Source organism: Hipposideros armiger, unplaced genomic scaffold (assembly GCF_001890085.2).
Source record: "Hipposideros armiger isolate ML-2016 unplaced genomic scaffold, ASM189008v1 scaffold_28, whole genome shotgun sequence".
Classification (NCBI taxonomy): Eukaryota; Metazoa; Chordata; class Mammalia; order Chiroptera; family Hipposideridae; genus Hipposideros; species Hipposideros armiger.
Window position 1 is genome coordinate 1,904,138 of NW_017731378.1, and position 26,829 is coordinate 1,930,966.

General features: G+C 40.3%; 1 protein-coding gene and 1 pseudogene across 1 annotated transcript in view; one reads left to right on the plus strand and one right to left on the minus strand.

Annotated features, from left to right (window-relative positions):
• ENTPD7 (ectonucleoside triphosphate diphosphohydrolase 7) overlaps positions 1–26,829 on the plus strand; it is a 37,130-nt gene that overhangs the window by 7,486 nt on the left and 2,815 nt on the right. The window contains exons 4-11 of the mRNA XM_019636276.1: positions 7,864–8,069; positions 8,314–8,464; positions 12,169–12,272; positions 14,550–14,606; positions 16,834–16,967; positions 20,769–20,935; positions 23,729–24,053; positions 26,153–26,238. Coding sequence (XP_019491821.1) covers positions 7,864–8,069; positions 8,314–8,464; positions 12,169–12,272; positions 14,550–14,606; positions 16,834–16,967; positions 20,769–20,935; positions 23,729–24,053; positions 26,153–26,238 — 1,230 coding nt within the window. The remainder of the gene's footprint in view (positions 1–7,863; positions 8,070–8,313; positions 8,465–12,168; positions 12,273–14,549; positions 14,607–16,833; positions 16,968–20,768; positions 20,936–23,728; positions 24,054–26,152; positions 26,239–26,829) is intronic.
• LOC109379670 (receptor-binding cancer antigen expressed on SiSo cells pseudogene) lies at positions 21,258–22,774 on the minus strand (annotated as a pseudogene).

A 26,829-nucleotide genomic window follows, 5' to 3' on the forward strand; every position in this document is an offset into this window, starting at 1 on the left:
AGCAGCCAGAGTGAGCTGCCAAGAGCCACCGTGAGCAGCTGTCCAATGGCTGGCGACCGATCTGCCTCATCTGGGAAGAGTGCAATGATAATACCAACATGGGCCAGTGAAGCAATGCCCTCCGCAACGAGACTGAAGAACAAAAGGACAGCAACTTGTCTGTTCCCCTTCCCTGATTCCCCAATGCTATTCCCCTCCTCCAATTCCCTAATAAAATCTTAAAAGAAGGAAAAGAAAAGCATCTAGAACTGCCTGTTGCATCATGGATGTTAGTTTTATTATTATTATTATTATTATTATTATTATTTGAAATAATCTTGATTTTTGTGTTTTCTAATCCCCCCCCTTTTTTTGCCCTGCAAATTTATCTCCATTTAAAATTTTCCTTCCAGAATTTCTTTTTTTGTGGCAGCAGCTACTTCATAAGCACTGGTGACTGCTAGCTGATGATAAAACCATTAAATGAATAACTAGGAGTTTTTAAGCAAATAATGAGGAATTGATGGAATTGTACCTAATTTACAAAATGAAATTATGTCAGTATGTTGTGATGTTCCACAAAGGGTATAGCAGCAAGTCTTTGAATAACACCGTTTCGTTCAATGTTGATGAGAAAAAAACATGATTCCCAGCCGGGGCCACTGTCTGCATGCAGTGTGCACGTCCTCCCCGTGACTGCGTGTGTTTTCTCCCGGTACTCTGGTTTCCTCCCAAAGATGTGCACGTGAGGTGAACTGGCGTGTCTGAATGGTCCTCGCCTGAGTGAATGTGGGTGTGTGAGAGTGCACCCTTGATGGAAGGGATTCCTGTTCAAGTGGGTTCCCACCTTGTGCCCTAAGCTGCCAGGATGGACTCTGGCCACTCAGGACCCTGAACTGGAATCAGCGGGTTAGAAAATAATTATCTAACTTGTTTTTATTAATCTTTCTTAAATGTATATATAGCTCATGTTTATTTCAGTGTTTAATATTAGAAGTGTTTGGGGTCTTTATTTAGATGTTTGGTGATTTTTATTTTTTTTTTACTAGAAATATGCCATAGGAAGTTAACTCTTGTTTGTATGAATTAGGCTTTGGTAAAATTGGTTTTGCTATATGTTGTTTCACATTCCAAGAACCCATCAGTGATAAGTGAGGACTTACTGTACTGTGTTACCAGGAGCACACTGACTTACAGACGTCTACACTAGAACAAGTTTGGAAACCCTTGATCAGGGAAATATGCTCACAAGAATACCAAATTTGTTCTGTGGTCTTGATAAATGAGGCATTGCTTTAGTTAGAAATTATAATTTCTCTTGCACATTGCCCCTTTGTGTTTTAATATGTATGAAAGTAGCTAATGTTTTTAAAAAATTCAATTATTTTTGTATTGAAAAAAAATTGAATTTGAAATGTTTTTCAGCCATTCGTGGAACTTAGCATGTCACTGCTAAAGTGATAGAAGCTTGGGTAGGGGTTTCCCCCCTCAGTGATTTCAAAACTGAAGAGTTATTATTTTTTTCTTTTTCATGAACATGTACCCACATTGCTTCTGGAAGAAGAAGGCAGGAGGTTTGCATTAGAACTAGAATTTAGGCAAAGGTCAATTTAGAATGATGGGATGTCAGTAAGGATAGAATACAGAGCTTTTTTTTTAATGTTATTTTTTAGAGCAGTTTTAGGTTCAGCTAAATTGAGCAGAAAGTGCAGAGATTTCCCATATGCCCCCTGCAAAGCTACCCCCCACCACCACCACCATCATGTACTGCAAAGCTCTTTTTAAGAATAATTTTGGTTAGGTATTTTCATTGGAAGTGTTTTCATCAACTTTTTATCTAGCGTGTGCCTTATAAGACCTGCTCCAACAACTTCAGGCTTAATACATATTTTACATTCATTTATTCATTCATCTATTCACTTATTCAACAAATAATATTGAGTGGCTACACTGTGGTATCCATCCAGTAGGGTAGCCACTACACACAAGTGGCTATTTTAAATTAATTAAAATTAAACTAAACAAAAAATTCCTTACGGGCACGAGTCACATTTCCAGTGCTCACTGGCCTGCCTTAGGGATTTCAACTCTGTTTAAAGCAAGTCAAAAATAGGCTTTCCTTTTAGCTAGGAAAAATATTATTAACTTTAGGATATGCAGATAAGCAAGGGTTCTTTTGCACAATAGAACAATTCATATATTTTAGCTGGTAATATTAAAGGCATTTATTTGCATTTATTCACATTCATTTATTTACTTTCTTGTCCTTAGTGGTGTTTATAAGCAGAGCTTTAACTTATAAATGTTCCTGACTGCTCTGATTAATCTTGTTAGGAGATAAACAGTAACCTGACAAGATGCTCATCTGGGCCTGTATTACTATCATCAGTCATGCACAGCTACTTTGGCTATAATATCATTATATTTGGCTCTGAGCCTTGAATGGAGTTGAAGAGTATGATGCTGCTGTTCAACAAAGAGCGGGTAGCCCCATGCTGATGGGGCCACTTTAATTGACTTTTGATGCATTAATGAGTTCTGTTTGAACTCGAGAAGTGGTATAATTAGTTTTGATTTTGTAAGCTAGGTAATGGTATGGTCAGTTACCATGCTAATGCTGTTAATGTTTTCAGGATAATGGCAGTGAAAAGCCATTGTCTTCCAGCTCTACCTTGGGTGATGTATATGTGGGCAACTTTCTTTTCATTGACTCAGCAGTGACCAGAGGGAAATCATGTTTTTCAAATAGAGAGAGGGTGTGTGTGAGTTGGGGGTTGGGGTGGGGTTAAGCATGTAAGATGGTGAATCAGATCTCTCCTGGAAGGTGGATATGAGGGATTCCAAAGCTTTCAGGACTTTTCTCTTGGGCTTTAAGCCCTTTAGGGATTGACTTAGTGCAGCATCAGCAAAGCAGGAGGGTCCAGCAATGCAAATAATTGACCACAATGGCTAAGGCCAGGACTGCACATCACAAATGAAAACATCCAAGAAGGACTAGTGATCCATCCATGTTAGGAGCCTACCCAGAGGAAAACCCTCAGGGGGTCGAAAAGTGTAAGAAGCCTGATTAGGGCACAAGATGTCACAGTTCCAGAAAGAGGTGATACTGTTACCTCACGGAGGAGAAAATTGTTCTTCAGTTACTCATTCGTGTGCAGGGTGAGAAAAACAGAGCCTTTCTGCTGCCTGCAGCATTGAGCAAAGACTCCAATCAGATGTGGAACATAAGTGCTGTCTGATCTTGCCTTTCTCCCTTGTGCCCTAATGTCAGCTGACATTTTTTCTGCCAGTGCATACATGGAGATTCCTAAAGGAAGAGAAAGAAAAGTTGAGTTGCATCCAAACTAGAACTGTAAAGTTGTTTATCTTGACAGAAACCAAAGAGGATGACAGGATGCTTTGGAAAGCCATTGAAACTTTCTGAGGAGACCAATTGATTTTGAGTGTAGCTATACAAAGATATAGAGGCATTCACAGAAAACCATCAGCTCCATATTGTGAAATCTAGGACCAGACCATTTAGTGTTGATGGATACATATCAGAGAAATGTGAGAAACACTGTGACAATATCAAGGTACTGCAGACAAAGTCATGCTCTTGAGAAACGTAGTCTAGATGGAGAGGTGGAGCAAACAAATAAAAAAGAAGTCTTAGGGGCTCAATACTGAAATATATGCAAACCACTCAAAGGGAATAAGGACACACTGCATTTTACAGCAGAAGGAGGAGACCGTTTCAGATAATTGTGGATATTACAAGGCATTGTGGAGTGGAGGCTTCTTAAGAACTGGGAAGCCATGTCAAAGGAGGGAAAAGGGAGAAAATAGGTGGAGAAGCAGATGGATGTTAACAAAGAAAAAGGTCACATTGGAGCCTTGGTTCTCAAAGTGTTTACTGACCCTTGAGAGTTTCTGACACCCTTTCAGTGGGTCCGTGAGGCCAAAACTATTTTGATAATACTACTAAAATATTATTTGCCCTTTTAAAATTGTGTTGAAAAACATGTAACATAAAATTTACAATCTTAATCATTTTTAAATGTACCGTTCAGTAGTATTAAGTATACTCGCATTGTTATGCAGCCAATCTCCAGAACTTTTCATCTTGCAATTGGGAAACTACACCCACTAAACAACAGCTTCCCCTTTCCCTCCCCAACCAGCCCCCCTGGTAACCACTATTTTATTTTCTGTTTCTATGAATTTGACTACTTTAACACACCTCACAGAAGTGGAATCATACAGAATTTGTCTTTGTGACTGGCTTATTTCGCTTAATGTAAAATCCTGAGGATTCATCCATGTGGTAGCATGTAACAGGATTTCATATGCTTAATGCTGAGTAATAGTCCACTGCATGTATAGACCACGGTTAGTTTATCATTCATCTGCCAGTGGACATTTGAGTTGTTTCTACCTCTTGGCTATTGTGATGTTACTTGGCCTTTTCACTGAGTTGACACAGTGGTGATGTAAAAGCAGTGGTGGGTAAAACTGCTGGTGCCTTAGCACAAATCAAGGTAGAGGTACCAGATTGTACTAGTAGTTATGTAGTCTCCCCTGCCACACGACTGCAATGGGGGAAAATGTTTAGTTCCAGTTAAGAATATCTTGTCAATGTTTTGTATGACACAATGGGAGATAAGCATTAAGCATTTCTGTTGCATACTGAAGTGGTCTCGAGGAAAAGCACTTAGCCGTTGTTTGAGTTAGGAGCTAAACCTAGCTGCTTTTGTCATGGAATACTGTTTTTACTTGAAAGAACGATTGCCAGAAAAACTGTTCTTCAGACTTGGGTATTTCATAGACATTTCCTTGCAAATGAATGAAGTAAAAAAGCCTGTCATTTTAAGGAAAACAGCTGTTGGTATTTATTGCCAATGATAAGATTTGAGCTTTCAAGTGAAAATCAGAAGTTTGGAGAATTTGTATCTGCCACTGTGAGTTTGCTAGTTTCCCAATACTTAAAAGACATTTTTGCCAAGATTGGTAGTGATATTAATGAATATGTTTTTTTTAATATTGTCTGTTGAAATGTGTGAACATTAGTAAGATTTGCATAGTTCAGTGAACCAGTATTTTTCAATATATGATATTACAAAATCATGCATGAGTAAAAGCCATTCAAAGTGCAAGAAAGATCAATGGATTTTAACGTTACAGAGTATGGAAAGTTCTTAGATAGGGTTTTAGGTTCCACATTGCAACTAATCTTTAAAAAACTCTACTTGTTGAATTTTAGTGCAGCATCAAAGAAGAATATTCATAATGACATAAAAAGGCTATTGAAATATCTGTCCCTTTTCCAACAACATGTCTGTGTGCAGCTGGGTTTCCTTCATATACTTCAACCAAAATGGCGTATCATAACAAATTGAATACAGAAGCAAATACGAGGATTTAGTTGTCTTCTATTAATCAGACACTAGAGAGATGTGCAAAACTGTAAACAGCATTCTTTTTTGTTTTAGAAAATATAGTCATTTTTCATAAAATATGTTAATATGTAATGAGTTTGTTATTGTTGTATCTAAATGAATAAATACTTAAAATTTTTCTGTTTTACTTTCTCATATGGTAAATATAGATAGATGTAACCCATGTACACTAATTTTTTTAAAGAATTTTTAAGAATATGAAGGGATCCTGAGCCCCAAAAGTTTACGAACCAATGTCCTAGAGAAAAGTTATTCATTAAGCATGAGGGGATGGAATCCGCCATGCCTGAGCGAAGAAGGGGTGGTATTCAGAGAAGAGAAGCAGAGAAAATCTGTGAAACATTGAAGTTCAAAGATTACTACGATGGGAAACAAAAAGTCACTTTGAGCTGGAGATGGATTGTCTGGCCTATTTCTTTTCTATCTGTGGTATCTTGGCGAGGTCAGTTTTTTGCAAGAGCTCTGTAACAAACCCAGATGTCTGCCCAGCTTTCTTGTGACAGAAGTGAGCTGTTACAGGCTGATTGGTGGGTTGTGAGCCCAGTTCAGCCCAGCAATTTGATTAGCATGGGAAAGAATGTGGGGGAAATGGAATCTTTAAAACTGTGAACTTTCTAGTGTGTAACAGATTTTTACCACCTGTTTCATTTCCCATAACTCGCTCTCATGTGAAACCCAGAATAAGTTCTACCTGACCCTATCCTGTGCAATAATTTACAGCATTATCGTGCAGCTCAAATATTCTCTTTTTTTAAAAAATGCATTTTGTATTGTAGAATAGGAAAGGTACTCCGCTCTACGTTTTTATTTTAGAAGTTTCTACATGTTCTTCTTTTTAACACGTTTGCTTTTTTCTGTCCAAAGTAAGGAGCTTTGTGGTCTATACAGCAATGTGAACTCCCCAGTAAACACAGGTTAACTGTCCTGAGGGGCTTGACACGGGGCTGAGTGTTCTGATCAGAGGTGGATATACTAGGATAAAGGACCCTCACTTGCATGGGCCCCTTGTGTAGTTGTCATGTTGAGTCTTTTCTTAAAAAGACACCCCCTCAACTTGTATTAGCTTCAGGCTTCACAAAACCTAGTTATGAGGAGTTCTGTGTAAGGGTCTTGGGGATCTAGGAGTTACCTCTAAAGACAGTGTTGGATGAATAAGGGAGTTTAGCTATAACACTTGAAAAAATCCACAGCGTTGCTTTCAGGGCATTTATTTATTAGCTCAGCCATGGTAATGCTTATTCAAATTTGAAAGAATTTAGAAGACAAAATTTTAATCTGTCTACCATGCAGTGTGTATTCTTAGCACCAAGAAAGAGCTCTTCTTTTCTGTATACTCAGCTAAAAGCTGTTCTCACTTGGGCTCTTCTTCAAGTGAAGCCTTTGAAGAGAGGAGTCAATGATATTTGTGCTTTTCAGACCCTCAGGCTCTGAGGGAACTTTAATATTAATTAAAGCCTCAGTGCTCGGAAGCATCTACCAACTCTTAGCCTTCTTTTCTTCCTGGACTTTCCAGCCCTTTTCTCCAGAGGGTTGGCTGCTAGTTGCTCTCCCAATAATTACGTAACTTGCCAAGGCCACGCAGCATAGAAAGTGCTAGAGCTGAGACTCAAACCTTGGTGTTTGATGGTAACATCTTTCCTTGTTTCATCTTCCTGCTGTCAGTTAGATATCTTGGAATGAGAATCTGAGAAAATCTCAACAAAAAATACTGTCTTAGGGCCTAGAAGCTTTTTAAAAAATTTGTTTGTTTTAACAGTATAATGTTTTATTTTTTAAACTAGGTGTTAGGTACACAGGCATTGTTTTATTATTATTCTTCACCGCACTATGCAAATTTTATGAACATTTTTTTTCTAGCTACAAAATTTTTAAGAGAGTGTAGAAAAGAATAATTATTGTTTTTATGAAATACATTTTTTATCATTACAATTCTAGCAATACAAAGTGCAAAGCAAAAAGCCCCATAAAAATATCACCAACCAGAAACACACATCATTCCGTAGTATTCTTTATATTTATATACAGAAAGGATAAATAGATAGGTAGAAAATTATTAGGATTGTTTTAGTTATTTAGTGTGTATAACAAACCTCCCCAAAAGTTAGTGGCTTAAAACAACAAAAACTAGGTGTTTACCCAGGCTTAGAAACTCTTTCATGCTTGGTAAAAGATTTGTTACCCCAGCGAGTTTCAGAACTGGAAACCAAACACAGAGGAGTCTTTTAGTTATTTAATTTTAATGGCCTATAGGCAAACAGACCAGCAGTTGCCTCATATACATCAGTACATATGGTCAACACTGTTTCATTCCTTTGTTAGGACATGGAGTCCCATGTGCCTGGCACATGGAAACACTTAATGAAGACACATGAACAAATGAATTAAATGGTGGTGCCTTTTGTGGATCCGGCCTCTTAACACCGATTTCTCTTTTTGCCCGGCTTAGGTATTTGGCTCGAGTTGGGGATCTTGAAGCTACTGACACTGAAGACCCGAATCTAAATTATGGACTTGTTGTGGACTGTGGCAGCAGTGGCTCCCGGATTTTTGTTTATTTCTGGCCAAGACATAATGGGAATCCCCATGACTTGCTAGATATCAAACAGATGAGAGATCGCAACAGCCAACCAGTGGTTAAAAAAATCAAGCCAGGTACTAACTGGAATGTATTTCACTGTTGATCTCTTTTTATCAGCTACAGGCATATGAGAGAGGAGAGAAGGGCGAGAAAACAAGCTCCCCCCTTTCTCTTGAGACGCTGGATAATGGGAGCGGTATCTCTCTCACTGCCTCCCCATCTCCTCTCAAATGAATGGTTAAGCAGAAGCTTAAGGGGCATCAGTCTTCTGAGTCTATGTGATCTGCTTTGTAAAGGAAGTCTTTTGTCTTACTTAAGGAATCTCTGCGATGGCGGACACCCCGGAGCACGCCAGCGATTACCTCCGTCCTCTGCTGAGCTTTGCTGCTGCTCACGTGCCTGTAAAGAAGCACAAGGAGACCCCCCTTTACATCCTGTGCACAGCGGGCATGAGGCTTCTTCCCGAGAGGTGAGATGCAGCGCCCGAGAAACGGGAAAACGGGGGGCACAGGACTGGAAAGGCTGATTCCACGTGTTGCCCTGTGTGGTCCCCTGGTCCGAAGGTGGGATGTGGGTGCAGCACACAGAGTTGACAGGTGGCACAAAAGGCTCCTTGCTCAAACACAGAGCAGAGCGACTGGTGCCCCCAATAACTGCACAATCAGTTGTTCACACTTTTGTGTCCTTTGCTTGTTTGGGATCCATATCTGTCTGAGAGGGCCGTAATGGTTCTTAGTTTTGATGGAGGGTTAGGAGCAGTGGTGATGATGTTAAATTTGAATCATGAGGCACCTACAAGGGGAGCATAATGACAGAACAGTAGGAGGAGGGTCACCTGAGGGCCTGGGTACCTCGGGACCAGTATGAGGGCTCTGGTAGGAATGCTACTTTCTCTGTAACTGCCTGGCACCCTGGGGATAGTTGGTGCTACTTACAAAGCTCAGGCTCCAGAGCTTTGGACAAGTTTTCTCAGCCCCAGCCAGTCAAGCCTTTTCTACTTGACCTTGGTAGTTTCACCTGGCATCTTGCCACTTGATCCCTCTTCCCTCATTGGAAGAAGAGGAGGAGGAGAAAGAAGAAGAAGAGGAAGCAGCTATACTTACATCAGCCCCTGCTTGTTTGTGATATCTCCCCTTTGACCACCTACCCAACCCCTCCACGCTTATTACGGTCACGGGGTGGGAGTGAGCGCCCTTAACTTTAGAATCCATCCTTCTAGAATGTTCATAGTCTCTTAGACATCAGATATTTTTTATTAGTGTAAATATTCTTCCATGGTAAATAGGAGTTTCCTTTTCCACAAAAGTTTTATTTTGTATGCTTGGCAACAAAAACCTCAGCCATGCATATAGGACTCCATGCTGCTTGTGCCAGACATGCCAGACAATGTAACACGTCAGTACTTCTCTCCATGGACTTCTTTCCTTCTGTTTAGACGCACGGTTACTGGTTTCCTATCTGGTTTGCTGTTGAGAAGCAGGTTATTTTACATAGACATGGGAGGCCTTCTATCTTTTTATTTCCCCATATATCTTGGTCTTTAAAAAATATTTATTGTATTTTTACTTATTTTTAAAACCAAACTTTAAAATATTATACTTGCCACCTTACATCATTACAGGAAATCATAAAAGTTAAAAACAAAAACCAAACCAAAAGCACTCATAATCCTACTACCCAATCAAAACTTTCATTTTGTCACATTCTCTTCTCTCTGGGCATCTGTGTTTAATTTCTACAAAGTTGTAATCATACCGCGCATGTGATTTAGGATTTTTTGTTTCTGACATAAGTAATATTCATATCGTCCAAAATTTTTGAAACCCTGGGAAGAATATAGATGACACAGGTGGTACCACATCACAAGTCTGTGAATAGCCTGAGGTCTCACAGCCAAGGAGGCGGGCAGGAGGGCCAGAGAAAAGGCTGACTCAAGTCAAAAATCAGAGTCAACTATGAGGGCGATGGTTTGGCCATGTTTTGGAGCCAAGGAGGGGATTGCCTCATCTGGCACTGCTCAGCATTGCCTCTGTTTGTCAAAGAAGTTTCTGTCCAAACAAAGCCCACTATGTAGCTCTACCCCATTTGTCTAAAATGTTCACTGTCAGCGAGGAAGCTCTGAATATTAATACTTATTTTATCTTAAGAATTTTTACAGAACTCGCCTTTTAACTTGTTTTCTGATCACCTCTCTTAATAAAGCCTATGTCTTTCCTGGGCTTATGAAATCATTGCTACCTCTAAGGCAGCTATAATTGTTGACGTAAGTGTAACTATCACTGCAAGAACCTGTTTTGCATAGTTAATGCTTTGATAATTTATTAGCATTTGTGAGCAGTATTCAAAATGGCTTTGAATCACCTGGACTCTATTTTGAATTTATTGGCTCTAGGTTTTATTTTTTGCCAAAGGCTTGGAGTAACAGAATTTGTTCTACATCTTTTTTATTTTGGAATGGAAAAACTCTTTAAAAATTATAGGTAATATATTACAAGGTGATATTTAAGGAAAAAAACTTTTTAATTATGGGAAATTTCAAACTTATGTAAAAGTAGAGAGAACAGTGTAATGAATCCCCTTTTGCCCACCACCGAGCTTCAACAGTTATCAACGTTTTGCCATTAAAAGTTTTTAAAAAAATTATTGAATTTTAGAAAATGAAAGTTATATTCTGTCCTATGCAGTACATGAAGAGTGGTTTGTTTTTTAAAAATATATATTGAGATCATGTTGTACATTGTTTTATAGTAGAGCTCAAAATATATTGGACAATTTTTCATGTCAATGCATGCAGATAAAAATTGACCTCATTTCTTTTAACATCTGTCTAATATAACATTGTATGATTATACCATAAGTTATTTAACCGATTCCTATTTGTGTACATTTACGTTATTTCCAGTTTTTCATTGTTATACATAATGCTGCAGTATTATTCCTCTTTGTATTTTTATCTGATGATTTCCTTGTATTAAATTTCTAAAAGTGTACCAGGCAGATCAAAGATTAAGCCTATTGAAAATTTTGGTACATAGTCCTGGATTGCCCGTTAGAGAGGTGTATCAGTAATTTACATTCCAGACAGCAGTGTACGTTGGTGCCCATTCTTCCATATCATCCCTGAAGTCAGCAAGCCCTCTTCTTCGGGTAGTTAAGAAGCATATTCAGTAGGGATGGTAAAATAGCTCCTCTTGCTCCCCATGTGAAATTCCTGTTGCATGAATGTAATATGTAGAACAGTGGATTTTTTAGAAACTGGACTTGACATTATGTTGGAAGATTATTACATTAAGTGTAACTCTTCACTTTTAAGTGCCAACAATATTCTCACTAAGTCATGCTGACAACTGTCTGAGCCAGTAGAATATTTTTGTAATGAGTAATTTTAAAAAATCCAAGATAATTGGTCTTATTTTTAACCAACATTTTCTCTAGATTCATATTATTACTTCTAGCTTCATTGCTTTGCTTTTCTTTGGTAATACCGATAGCACAAAAGTTTAGAGGGAAAAACAGCCCTACAGATGCTAAGTTCCAAATGTTATTCCCAAATTGTTGTTTTGACCTTTGGATTTTGATCCTGATTTGGGGTTTCAAATGATAAGATTTTTATAAAGAAAAAAATTAAGTCCTTGAAATTATGGAAAGGGAGATTTAAAAGTTAATTGTAAGCTTATGTAAAGGGTTATGTAAAAACCTGTGGCCCTAACTGCTTTTTGTGTGGTGAAATGAGGCCCTGCTTCTGTATTGAGTACGATCGGAGGATAAGATTGTGTTCCTCAATTTAACAGTTTTCTTTCACAGTAATTAGGAATAATGCAGTTACATCTATTTTACAGATTATGAAACTGTGCTTCAGTTTCCTGGGGCTTCTTTCCACTCAGCCTATGAAAGGGATAGAATTACAGTCTCATCTTTTAACACTATTTGAATTTTAACATATAAAGGAAAAGTATTACTATTACCATATTGCCTTTTAAGTAGGAGGCTATGTTTTGGAGGCAGTTGAAACCTTTGAAATCAAAGGAGATACCAAAGGGAAGCAGAACTCGACAAGGAATGGGGTGGGGAACAGTGAGCTCACAACAAGGCTGAGTAAGAAGGTCAAGTTGAGGTTGTTTGTGAGAAGAGAGTTTAAGGATTAACGTTTGGATTTTTTGTTCTTTCTTGCAGAAAGCAGTTGGCTATCTTGGCTGATCTAGTGAAAGATTTACCGCTGGAGTTCGACTTCCTCTTTTCACAGTCTCAGGCAGAAGTGATCTCTGGGAAGCAGGAAGGTACTGGGCCTTGAGGGGAGCGCTAGTTCACTTCCCAGCCAACCACGACATAGTCTCTCTCAGGGGCATTCAGGATTGCTTTGTAGATCCGATTTTTATTCTGACAATAATTTTCTTGACTCTGCTATATGTTGGGGTGTCGGAAATGTCATGACGCATTTTTGCAACGAAAAACATTGAAAAATACATCATGACTTTTCCGACAACCCAATAGTTTATTTGCCTCTTCTGCATTGGTGTCTGTTTTGGAATGCTGCTTCCAGAAGTCATCAACTGATATCTGTTTTTAACTTGGTGCTAAGTACTGTGTTTTAAAGAATGTGTTAGTACTTAGTGGTGATTCCAAATGGCTCTTTGAGTAGCTAATTATAGTTTTGAAAACATATCTACATTTGGAGTTGTACTGAGTTTGCCAAATTCAAATGTAAAGCAAATTATTAATGTAAGGGGAAGCTTTCATTTCAGGGAGTGATCAGGATGAGGAACTTTTGTTTTGTTATGGGCTTTCCTTTCATTGCACTTACTATGCAGTGTTGACACCTTCCTAAAAACTCACACTCTGGGGTTTGTAGTTTTGGCGTGGGAGTTGAATGTGTGTTCTCATGTGGCCCAATGTGGCCTGTATGATGAATTATATTTCTGTTTCTTGAAAAAAAAAAAAAAAGACCTTGTATGTCTTCTAGTTGCAGTCCACATAAGGGAAAAGACTTCTCTTTTTCAATTTTGACATTGCATTTTTCAGTCCTAAAACTCCCATTTGGTTCTTTTTATATTTTATTTCTTTGCTGAGACTTTCTGCCTTTCCATTCATTGTAAGACTGATCTTATTTCTTGGTTATGTAGCTGCTTTAATATCTTTGATAATTCCAACTTTTCTGTTATATCAGCGTTGGCGTATTTTGACCATCTTTTCCCTTATGAGTTGAGATTTTTCTCATTCTTTGTATACCAAGTAATTTTATATTGTATCCTGGACATTTTGAATATTACATTATGAGACTCTGGGTCTTGTTTCAATCATAAGGAGAATATTGATTTTTTTGTATGTTTGTTTGAGCAGATAGTTGACCTGGTTAGGTTCAGGCCTCAAGTTCTGACCTGCCTTCTGTGGGCTGTGATTCTGTTGGTTCATCTTTAAAAGACTTGGCACTGTTATTTTTTTTCCCATATGTGTGCCAGCCAATGGCCAGTCTGGAACCTGGGCATAGCCCATACCCATAGGTTATCCAGCCCCTAGCTCCATTCTCAAAACCTTTGCTATGTTGCTTAGAGTCAGATCCATGCATATGTAGCTTGAAGGTGAGCCCTGGCGTTCATACCCCACTTGATTCCCTTCTCTCCACGGTCTGGCTCCCTGGGTCTCACTTCCATGGTCCTTTGGTCAGAAAGCCAGGGTTTTAATCTGCCCACTCTGCCATGCATTTATTTCCATGATTGTGTCTGCATCCAGGGCCAAGTGGTGGAGGACAGAGGGGAAAAAAATCAACAGTAAAGATTTGCCCCAACTCTTGAGGCTGCAGCTCCTCTGGTCAGAGAAGGATTCACACCCCTCAGTTTTAGGTACCTGCCTAACCCTCACCTGTGCTGCTGCAGGATTGCCTGGTGGTAGGAGAAATAAAGGAAAAAAGCAAGGGATTTCCCCCCCTCATCTCACCCCTAACTCTCCTTAAACCTTTCTAGACTCTTTCTGCTCTTTGGAACAGAAAGCAAGGTCTTAAAGTTCTTTCTGTCCCCACCTGGTGTGTTCTTTTGTGTTTCAAGCTACTTAGTTCAGGCCTGGTAATATATGAGGGGGAAAAAAATGAGACAGTCATTAGTGATTTGGTGGTTCTTTAAAATCTGATCTCTGTCCCAGTGTGCCCACTATCATTTATTTTCAGAGTCCTCAGAAAGCAGCTCCATACGCTCTATACAGAATTCATACTTGTATTCAGTGGGAACGCAGGGTGGACTATGCTCACTTCATCTTGTCCAGAACCCCAACTCCAAGGCTTACATTTTTTAACATTTGTTTCTACATATAATTCCTAGTCATTGTAGGAAATTTAGAAGATGCAAATCATTTTAAAAGGGAAAAACATCATAAGATAAAATATTTTATTTGATTTAGTTATTTTTTAAGGTAAAAGATTTTAAATTCATGCACTGAGAGTGTGGAGTAAAATACTATTACCACTGTTTTTCTAAGAAAAGGAGAATAAAAGCAACCCTGGGAAGAGGTGTATTCATGGTGTAGCAGAAGAGAATTAAGTGAGGGCTTTTGTATTTCTCTCTTAGGGGTTTATGCATGGATTGGAATCAACTTTGTTTTGGGAAGATTCGACCATGAGGATGGTGAGTAATATTGTCTTCTTATGACAGCTCTTCAACTAAGGGCTGAAGGATTATGTCATAGCCTATCAGTAGTATATAAGTGCTGATGTTGAGTTGTTTTTCTTTCTTTTTTTTTTTTAAAGATTTTTATTGGGGAATTAGGGGATGGGAACAGCGCTGGGGAATTGGGGGAAGGGGAACAGACAAGTTGCTGTCCTTTTGTTCTTCAGTCTAGTTGTGGAGGACGTTGCTTCACTGGCCCAAGTTGGCACCATCATTGTGCTCTTCCCAGGCGAGGCAGATCAGTCGCCGGCTTCTGAACAGTTGCTCATGGTGGCCACTCACGCTGGCTGCTGGCTACACACAGTAGCCCATGGCAACCCACTGCAACAGGGGCTACAGCCTACGCCGTCACCTGCGACTCACGGCAGCCCAGCTCCAGGTTGAGCTGTTGTTCAGCATCTTAGCTGTGGAGGGCAGTGTCACTGGCCCTCATATGTGGGATCCAAACCAGGGCCCTCTGGCGTCCCAAGCCAGCTCTTAACCAATGCGCCACTCGGTCGGCCTGGATTTGATTTTTATTTTTAGATTTTTTTATTGGGGAATTGGGGAAGGGAAACAGATAAGTTGCTGTCCTTTGGTTCTTCGGTCTAGTTGTGGAGGACGTCGCTTCACTGGCCCATGTTGGTATTATAATTGCACTGTTCCCGGCTGAGGCAGTCGGTCGCCGGCCATTGCACGACCACTCACACTGGCTCACGGCAGCTCATGCTGGCTGCCGGCTGCTCACACAGCTCCCAGCCGCTCATGGTAGCTCACAGCAGCCCACTGCAGCCCTACTGCAGCCTACGCCATTACAGGCCACTGATGGCAGCCCAGCTCCAGGTCGAGTTGTTATGTTCACCATCTTAGCTGTAGAAGGCGCAGTATCACTGGCTCATGGTGGGAACCAAGCCGGCAGCCCTGCTGCTCAGAGCTCTCTTTCCCAAGCCAACTCTTAACCAACTGAGCCACTCGGCCGGTCCCCGATTGGATTTTTAAAAGCAAATCCAAGACATACCATTTTACCTTCATGTACTTCAGTATCTATCTCTAATAGATAAGGAGTTTTAAAACAAAACAAAAACATATCCACAATGCCATTTTTATGCTTAAGAAAATTAACCATTCCTAATATGTAATCAATACCCCTCAAATTCCTCGGTAGAGACTTCCCTGATTGTCTCAATATTTATTTGTAGCTGTCTTGTTCAGATCAGAATCTGAACAAGGATCACAAATTTCGTTTGAGATGTCTCTTTTAATCTATTGTATAACAGCTAACCTTCCCCACCCATTCTTTTTTCAAATCATTCATTTAAAAAAAAACAACCAAAAAACAAAAGAACTAGTCGCTTGATAGAATGAATCTGTCACGTTCTAAATTTGGTTGACCCCATCTTTGTGGGGTCTTGAACATGTTTCTCATTCCCCCGTAGGTCCTGTAAACTGTGGATTAGATATAGAAGCTTGATTAGACTCAGATTCAGTTCTTTCCACAAGACTAAATCATAGATGATGCTGTGTTTCCTACTACATCACATGAGGAGTCTGGTTGTGATGTCTAGTTGTCCCACTTTTAGCCGTGTTAATACTGATCAGGTATTCAGGGTTCAGGTATTATCAGCCTAAGCCTGATCTATTTATTATAAAAATTCCTCATTTACTTTTCACCTAATGGTTTAATAGCCCATTATAATCATTGCTTAGATCTGTTTTATTTTTTCACTAGAAGTTGCAAAATGATGATTTTTCTAGTTCTGTCATTCCTTCTGCATTTAACAGCTGGGATTTCTCATATTTAAGATTATAAGGTTATTTAATTTATTAGATTTTATACTTTATATCCTTTTTCTCTTATGCTAAATATTTGTTCCTAAAGATGGTAACATAAATATGTTTTTGCTTTATTCCATAATATGTGTTTAATGGTTTTAAAATAGTATCAATAATATTACCGATAAGACTACTAGAATGTGGTTTAAGATTTTTTTTGTTATTAAGATATATTCTACAAGGGATATGTAGTCAAAATACCATGTTTTAAGTCATTTGAAATAATTCTTCTCTGTGTAATACAGTTAAACTAATTTCTTTCAGCTTGCTTTCAGTTTTTTTAAAGGATTGCTGTTTTTTGGTATTTTTATTCTTTTTGACTTAATTTTGGTTTTCAATTACTTAGACCCCTCTGTTCCTTTATTTATTTCAGAATCAGATGCTGAGGCTCCCCAGGAATCGGCAACAGGACGCAGAAGGACAGTGGGGATACTGGATATGGGAGGAGCCTCTCTCCAAATTGCCTATGAAGTTCCTACCTCAACCTCTGTCCTTCCTCCCAAACAGGTATTTTACCTTTCAGGGAAATCCAGTTGCTAGAAATACCAGTCTTTGTGAAGGAAGGGCACTGTCTTTGGATTTAGACCAACTTGCCTGGGTCCAAATATTTGCTCAGATCCTTGCTAGCTTATGTTTTCTTGAGTAGGCTACCTCTGTGAGCCTTAGTTTCCTCATATGTAAAAAGGGAATAATATCTAACTCATAAAGTTGTGATGATAAAATACCACCGTTTGTGTAAAGCACTTAGCATACTGCCAAGTATATAATAAATGTTTAATATATTTCAGTAGTTATAAGTATACTGCCTATCTCCTAGGGTTGCCTGAGGATTAAACATGACGATGCATATAAATTGCAGAGCACAGTACTTGACACATACTTGTTCATTAAATGTTATTCCCTTTCCCTTACCAATGATTCCATTCTTGTACTTCTAATATTCCTTACCTGAGAAGAATGTAAAGAATGTACTTTGAGAAGAAAGTTTTATCATACAGAGGAAGAAGAAATACAGACACTGGTGAGCATGTATGATGTCCAAAGAATGAGAGGTGTTACACTGCTCCCAAAAGCTTGTAATCTGTCGGTGGAGACAGCCTATGATAACAGGCAAACCTGAGAGTGTGCTATCATTTGGTGTAAGCCAGGGTTTCTTGTCCAATCAGAAGTGTCTCCAGATATTGCCAAATGTCCCTTGGCATGCACAGTCACCATGGCTGAGAACCTGTAGTCTAAACCGAGAGCAGTGGCAGTGTGGGAACAGGCAGAGTCAACTCCATTTGCAAAGGCTTGAATGGGAGCCATGCCAGCTTTGTGGAAGGGACGATATTTACCTTCCTTGGATGATGATGAGTTTTTGCATAATGGAGACTGAAGGATGGCCAGCTGCATGGCGGGGACAGCATGCACAAGGGCACAGGAAGAGCAGCAAAGAGCCCAGAGTGTCCAGGGAACGGTGAATAGCCTATGGCAGTATAGGATTTTAAGTGTGGTAATAGGTAAGGCTGGGAAGATGAGATGAAGTTAAATTGTGAAGAGTCTTGGGCGCCATGCTAGAGGATTTGGCTTTTATATCTATTGATAGTGGGGAACCAGCAAAGGTTTAGGAGTGGGAAGTCATATGGGCCTCAATGTCATCGTCTGTGAAATAATTAAACTCTTAAGGTGTCCTTCCCAGCTCTGAATTTTATGACTATGTTAATTGTGTGGCTGTTATCCAATTAATCTATTTGTTAGGAAAATCATTTCAGTGTTAGTCAGAGAAAGAAAAGTAGGTCAGGGAACCTTGGGTGAGAAGTGGTAAGGGGCTAAACTAGACACTGTTAAGTGGAAATGGAAGGGAGGGGACACATTTCAAGGGATGTTTTGGAGTGAAAAAACAATGTAATGTGGTGGTGTGGGTAGGGAAGGGAGGGATGGCCAGTGATTCTGAGGGCCCAGCTTAGAGAACTAACTGCCCAGTCACTGGGAGACCACAGGGCAAAGGGCAGGGCTGATGCTAAACAAACCAGGATGGTCCGGGTAGTTTGTGTGAGAGCATCTTTCTGGTCTCCAGCTCTGAAGTCCTATAACCAATGTGCTAAATTTCGGGTATGCTGTGTTTGAGATATCTGAGGAACACATGTGTCCAATTATCCAGTAGGACTGTTGGAAATTGGAAATGTGGGTTTGGCATTTAGCTGAGAAGTCGGTGCTAGGGTTGAAGATTTGGGGAACTAGGTTGTGAGATTTTGGGAACTACAATAGGTTGTGAAACTTTTTAGAGTGTATTTGTTAGTATGTATTTAACAAGTAAAATGAAGTCATGGCTCTGATACTAAGGGGTAGATGGCAGGTGGCACTGGGCCTTAAACAAATGATTTTGTGTGTACAGATTTAGAAAGCAGCACTGGTTTAGAAATATACTTGCCAGCAATTGTACCCATAGCAATATAATGGATCTTAAAGATGGATCTTAGTGCTTGATAAAAGAAAGAAGCAGTGAGACATAACACAATAGCACTTCTTCTTCTTTCTTTTTTTTTTTTTTAAAGATTTTATTGGGGAATTGGGGGAGGGGAACAGACAAGTTGCTGTCCTTTCGTTCTTCAGTCTAGTTGTGGAGGATGTCGCTTCACTGGCGCATGTTGGTATTATTATCGCTCTCTTCCTGGGTGAGGCAGATTGGTCGCCGGCCTCTGGACGGCCGCTCACAGCGGCTCACAGCAGCTCACACCGGCTTCCGTCCACTCATGCTGGCTGCCAGCCACTCATGGTAGCTTATGGCAGCCCACTGAAGACCCACTGCAGCCTTCGCTGTCGCCAGTGACTCACGGCAGCCAGCTCCAGGTTGAGCTGTTGTTCACCATCTTAGCTGTAGAGGGTGCAGCATCACTGGCCCTCATGTGGGATCTGAACCGGGCCCTGCTGCTCAGAGCTGACGTCCTAAGCCAACTCCTAGCCAACGCACCACTCAGCCGGCCCACAATAGCACTTCTAAAAACCTACATAATCCTAACTACCTAATGTATTTTTTGTAAAGTTCACAAAGTTGTGCACATTCACAAAATTATGCAGCCACCACTGTTGAATTCCAGGAAGTTTTCATCACCCCAAAAAGAATCCTCATATTCATTATCAGTCACTCATCTGTGCCCTCTCCCCAGCTCTGACAACAGCTAATCTACTTTCTGTCTCCATGGATTCGTGTATTCTGGGTATTTCATATAAATAGAATTATATAATATGTGTCCTTTTGTGACTGGCTTCTTTCACGTAGCAAAATGTTTTCAGGGTTCATCCATGTTGTAGCATGTGTCAGTACTTCAATTCCTTTTTAAGGCTCAATAACATTCCATTGTATGACATGCCACATTTTGCTTATCTCTTCATCAGCTGATGGACATTTAGGTGGTTTCCAGTTTTCAGCTATTTATAGATAATGCTGCTGTGAACAGCAACGTACACATTTTTGGGTATACCTAAGTGTTCAGTTCTCTTGAGCATATATCTAAGAATGGAATTGCTGGGCACAATAGCAGTTTCATAAATTAAAAATAAATACATTCAAAACAATAATCCCATTTGACAATAATACATACAAACAAATATTACACATTAAGCACATTAGAATGGTTGCCTATAGCGAGGAGCAGAAACAGGAGTGGCTGTGAGGATAAAAGGAAGTAAATGAAGAAAACAAAAGTGGGGCTTTGCCGTGATAAGGTGCTATGGACTGGGGAAGATGAGTAATTCAGCCTCTGTACCTGAAGTCAGGAAGGAAAGGAGGGAGGGAGGGAGGGAGAGAAGGAGGGAGAGGAGAAGGAAATAAAGCATATTTTTATTGGAGTTACAATAAAACGGAACTTTCTCAATTCCAAATCTGTCACAGAGAACATTAGGACTTGAATAGTTTTAGAAAAGGTCATAGAATAGATCTCATGATGATCTCCCAGATTCCTTAAATTTACTTTTATCAAAGGATTTTTTTTATGATTATAAAAATAGTACATTCCCATTTTGGAAAATTGGAAAATCAGAAAAGTACATGCAAGAAAACAACCACCTCTGTAATGATTCTACCTTCAGTAGAACTACAGATAGTGTTTTGGTCTGTAATTTGGTATTCAGTCTCTGATTTGTTCTTTTTTGTGCAGTCTTGTCATTTTATGTCTTTGTATAAAATAATACGATGAGGATGAAAGAATGCTACAAGATATTTTCAAGAGTAGTCATAGCTAACAAAGCCTGCTGTATTAGCATTGTCATAGCTTTCTAGAAACCAACCTAAACTAAAATTCCCCTTTTTCTCTTTACATGGCATTGCAGGAAGAAGCTGCAAAGGTCCTGCTGGCTGAATTCAACCTGGGCTGTGATGCACAACACACCGAGCATGTGTATCGGGTTTACGTCACGACCTTTCTGGGTTTTGGGGGCAACTTTGCCCGGCAGCGCTATGAAGACCTTGTGCTAAATGAAACTCTTAGCAAAAACAGGTACATTTGGCATGACATCTGTGTTTCTGAAATAAAATGTCATCAGGTTGCAGATATTAAAAAGCAATATTCATGTCCTACTAAGATACATCCCTACTTCCTCCTCCTTCCCGACCACCCCTGCCAATGGAGTAGCATCTCTTAGAGCAGCAGTTCTCAACCTGTGGGTTGCGACCCCTTTGGGGGTCGAATGACCCTTTTACAGGGGTCGCCTAAGACCATCGGAAAACAAAAAGATATTTACATTACGATTCATAACAGTAGCAAAATTACAGTTATAGAGTAGCAACGAAAATAATTTTATGGTTGGGGGTCACCACAACATGAGGAACTGTATTAAGGGGTCGCGGTATTAGGAAGGTTGAGAACCGCTGTTTAGAGACTCTCCATTAGTCATCCACTGGATCTGGGTGAGAATGCTTTATGATCTTTGTCATCAGGACTCATAAAAAAAGTACAGCAGCTTATTGTGGTGACTTTGTACTGTGTCTCACTTCAGACATCACGAGATTAAGTGAGATTAATTATGTTCATTTTAAATGTGCAGCACAGGTTAGCTCCTAGCAGTTTCTTTTACACGGAAGTGCTCAAGAGGTGTTTGTTGAATTCAAATGGAGCTGCATTACATGCGGGAGTTAGGTTTCATAGTACACTTAACAGATAAAAAAACTTGTATAGTCAAAATTAACTTTTAACTTATTCTATCTCGGTAATTCCAGAATAGCCAGTTTTTCCTCCGGCATGAAACGGATCATTGATTCTTCATTTGAGTAACAGATAAAGTAGTTAGACCATAATGTTCAAACAGTTGTGGGGTTGTTTTTTTTATAGCATTTAAAATTATTTTATCATTGTGCCCATTGAAGGAAAGCATAATACATAGCAGAGTTCTTTTCCACCATAAAATTATTTACCCCCATTTGTTTAGCTAGAAACACCAGTTTGAAGAGATATTGGTATATCCCATTTGTAATAATTTCTCTACAGCAATCAATTGTCTTATGTTGTAAGCATGTTAAAGAAAATATTGTCTCATAAGTCTTTTTTGGGTTTTGTTTCCACTCCTAAGAGTTCAAGGTATTTTGGAGAGTCCTGTTGTCCCAGATGATTGATGAATGCATTAAAGTCAAGCTGTGTGTTTGTCTTCTGAAAAAACCCTTAAATGTTGCCTGGGTTGTGGAGCTCAGATCAGTCCTGCTGGCACAATGACATCTGAGGAACAATTGTTATGAAAGCGTCACACCAGTTTTGTGTTTTCCTTCTTCGTTAGCTGGTCTGCTTCCTTCTCCATTTTCTTCCTTGTTCTGCTGCTCTTTTTTCTCTCTCTGCTCTTATATTTTCTGCTGCCTCAGAACCTGCCAGCCTTCATCATCTTCTTTTCATGTATTGGCATTTTCTTGCCATGTATCTTGAGTCGCCTAATTCAGAAGAGTGATTATTTATCTGATGCAGCTGCTGACCTATTAGAGAAACCTGTGCTTCCTGGGATGTCAAAACCTAAGGGTTCTGTCTTCTCAATAGGGATTTTCTAAGTTTTCTTCATAGCTGGTGTTACTTCCTTAAAATAGGTTCCAGGTGTTCCAAAGCGTTTTGTTGTGTCTCCACATTCCCATTTCCTCCTTCAGCCTTTATACTTGTGGGTGCGTCCTCACCCCAGAAGTCCACTCTTCAACGCCCATCTGTCGAGGAAATGATGAATAATTAACTGCAGTTGACAAAGTTACTTGGTCTCAACTTAATTTCCCTCTTTTGCATGATCTACACATTAATCTCTTCAGGAATGAGAATACTGTTGTTCAGCAACTACAAACTAAGTAATCAGAACGGTGTGATGGCCATGGTGGGAACCAAACTACCCCTCCCCTCCCCACGCAGAGCCAGGCATGCGCTCTGTCACCGTTGCCAGCCGTTGCCACTGCGCCACTGCCATGGTCCCCTCTCAGGAAACTCCCCCAGCCCCTCCCCTCTGCCTCCTCCCGGTTGTGATTTTAAACATTAGAACTACACTCAGCAAGGTGACATATTTGCACTTTTTTTTTTTAAAGCTTTTATTGGGGAACCAGGGAAGGGGAACAGACAAGTTGCTGTCCTTTTGTTCTTCAGTCTAGTTGTGGAGGACATCGCTTCACTGGCCCATGTTGGTATTATCGTTGGACAGCGGCTCACGCCGGCTGCTGGCTGAGCTGCCAGCCACTCACGGTAGCTCATGGCAGCCCACTGCAGCCCTACTGCAGCCTACAACGTCGCCGGCAACTCACTGCAGCCCAGCTCCAGGTGGAGCTGTTGTTCTCCCTCTTAGTTGTAGAGGGTGCAGCATCACTGACCCTCATGTGGGATCCGAACCGCGCTGTCCTGCTGCTCAGAGCTGGTGTCCCAAGCCAACTTATAACCAACGTGCCACTCGGCCGACCCAGATCTTTGTGCTTTTAAGAGGCAAGTGGGAATGAAGACTGGATGGAAAACAGCAGATTCGCACCTCCAGTTTCACTTTATGCTGGGAAATGTACATGTTGACTAAAAGGTGGAACAACATTGATTACTGCCATATTTCTCTCCCTCTTTATTTTTCTTTTCTTCCTGTCTTATTTTTTTGCTAACTTGAATTTGCTTAAGTTAAATGTTCATGTGACTAGACTACATGGAACACTTCATCCTTGTTTCTGGGATGTCTTGTAAAATAATGACAAAGTGTCTGTGAAGCAGGTTCTTAGACCCGGTTTTTTAAGCTAGGTGGTTCTTAGAGGAGATCGAGTCAGTAGTGATGTGTTTTGTGTGTTTTTGTCACTGTGGTAGGTTGCTGGGCCAGAAGACAGGTCTGAGTCCTGACAATCCGTTCCTGGACCCTTGCCTGCCCGTGGGCCTCACAGACGTGGTGGAGAGAAACAGCCAGGTCCTGCATGTCCGGGGCAAAGGAGACTGGGCGACCTGTGTGGCAGTGCTGAGCCCTCTGCTGGCTCGCTCCAACACCAGCCAGGCCTCGCTGAATGGCATCTACCAGTCGCCAATTGACTTCAACAACAGCGAGTTCTATGGCTTCTCCGAGTTTTTTTACTGTACAGAGGATGTGTTGCGCATTGGTGGCCGCTACCACAGGCCAACATTTGTCAAGGCTGCTCAGGTAAATTATTATTATTGTTCTTATTATTTTTATTTTTTATTTTTTATTGGGGAACAGTGTGTTTTTCTAGGACCCATCAGCTCCAAGTCAAGTAGTTGTTTCAATCTAGTTGTGGAAGGCGCATCTCAGTGGCCCATGTGGGGAATCCAACCGCCAACCTTGGTGTTATGAGCACTGCGCTCTAACCAGCTGAGCTAACCGGCCACCCCTCAGGTGAATTATGAATGATAGAGATGGCTTGTGCCCACAGTGGCTGTTCATTGGATGCCTGACTTTGCTCCTAGGCACTGTGTAAAGGGCTTAGCTTGCATGGTCTCACTTGACTTTCACAGGAACCCTCTGAAGCCTCATTTCACAGATGAGGAAGTGTATTTAGATAAGTTGAGGAACCTGCTATGTGATACTGCCTTCTGATTAATTAAGCTTAGGTTCCCAGGGTCTCTATCCTATCACCCAAATTATCACCCAGGTCTAAGGTTGTTGTGGCAGCCAATAGTTTTTCCTCTAACTTACCACATTAAACATTGTTTAAGGTTTGTGGCCCCAAAGTATCATCTTTAGGTATTTTCCCCCTTACTGGGTGTTCCCGTAATGTGCTTTTGGAGATGATGTCACACAGGTGGGTGAGTCTACTTTCGTTTTCTTGGTTTGAGGTCGGAGTGGTATGGGGTCACTCAGAATATTAGAAAGATTTGAAAATGTGCAATGATGGTGAAAGTGTTATTTAAATTTAAAATTCAGAAGAAGTAAAAATTCACTTTGAGCATATATAGGACTTTAGCAACCTGTAGGCCTAAATCATCAGTTACCTGGACAGGTAAACATTCAGCTAGCTTTCTTTAGTTCCCGCTTTAATTTAGATTTGTCTCTTTGAGTTTTTATATATCTCTCTGATCTGTCTCATTTATCAGAGAAGTTTATGGGAAGAATCTGTTCTCTCTTATATTTTTTTATTCTTTCTTTTCTGCTTTTGTATAATTCTCTAGGATTCTCTTGGTGGAAGACTTCCGGTAGAATAGTATCTGCAGTGTGTGTACTGTTCTGTTCCCTAAAGGCAGTCCCTAAGAAGTACTGAGAAAACCTGGATCGCATTTGCTTTTTCCTCTCCAGTCCCCGGGATTACCCTCATACTCCCTTTCCTTTTCTAACGTCCAGGGCTCCCTGTCTGTTCATGGCCTGACTCTTTCCCTCATTTTAAAACTTCTTCAAATTCTATTCCCTTGAACACCAAAGGGTTCAAGTTATTGCTTGCCCAGGTTGCTAGTGGCTTACTTAATATGCTCTCTTTCCCAGGTAAAAGAGATGATTTTGTTCCCTCCCTTTCTTTACTTTGACTCTTATCTTCCCAGTGATACCTTCCCTGGCCGCTCTATCCAAAATTGTAACCCTTCCCAGTATTACCTGTTTCGCTTTCCTGCTTTATTTTTTCTGTGAGCATTTATGTCGCTTAACACACTCTACATATGTACATGTATATGTATGTGTGCCTATTTGGTTATTGTCTGTCTCCCACCAGTAGAATGTAAGCTTCATGAGAAAGGAAGAAATTTCAGCAGATGTTTTTGTCTGTTTTATTCACTGCTGGGCCCCTTTGGCACCTGGAATAGCACCTGGCACATAGTAGATATTCAGGAAATGTTAGTTTACTGAACAAACAAAAGGAACGATTCCTTTGGTGAGAATTACCTCATGGAGGTAGGCTGGGGACAGGTTTTTGGCCGTTCTGTTCCATCTGCTTTACCTGCTCGCGTCGGTCCTATATAGAGTGGAAGGAAGCTGTTCCTGATCCTAACCTCACCCTTCTCTGAAGCCTCAGGGGCTCAGGAGTCATGTCGGGCTGGCTCTGTACTAGACTTAGAGGCGGCAGGAATAAGTAGCATCTCCAGGCCACTCAGTGAACCCAGCAGCCTGACTTCTGGGACATGCCTTGCACAGGACCTGGTGTCATGAATGAATATGCCATTTCTGTTTTCTTTTGTCAGCTAGTAGCCCCCAAGTAACTTTAGAAATGGAACAGCTGTGACTGGGGGTGGGTGGGAAGGGGGTTACAGAGCTTGCCTCCAATTCCATGTTGCATCATTTATCTGTGGTTGTTCCAGGATTACTGTGGAATGGCTTGGTCAGTACTAACTCAGAGATTCAAGAACGGCCTTTTTTCATCACATGCAGATGAGCATCGACTCAAGTAAGTAACTGTTTTTCCCCCCTTAGATGCGGCCTTAAAATGTGGACAGCAGATTATAAGGAAGGAGAGCAAGCAATAGTGCAGAGTGGATTTTATGTTGAAGGAGAATTTGATTATTTCAGATTTTGATTTTTCTGAGAGATAGGGGACAAATAATGAGCCTATTTTAGTGACGCCAAGGAAAACCAGCGTTTACCACAGTTATCCCGAAGTGGTTCAAAATCAAAGTTGTGTGGTTTTGTGGTTTTTTTTTTTTAAACTCTTTATTAAACTATCAAACATGCAGAAAAGTAGAAATAACAGTAACATAAACCCTCATGTAACTACTACCCAGCTTCAACAAATACCAATATTTTGCCAACAAATACCAATAGTTTGGTTTATTGGCCCTCCCATTTTGTAAACATTTTAGTTTAAAAGTTTTTAAACATAAACAAAAATAGTATCATGAACTTCTGTGTACCTATCATCTACCTTCTCTAATAACAGTTATCAACTCCTGGCCAATCTTGTTTCACCTATTTTCCCATCCATAACTTCTCTCTTATCTTAATTGGGCCAAGACTCCCTATAATTACATACATACATATT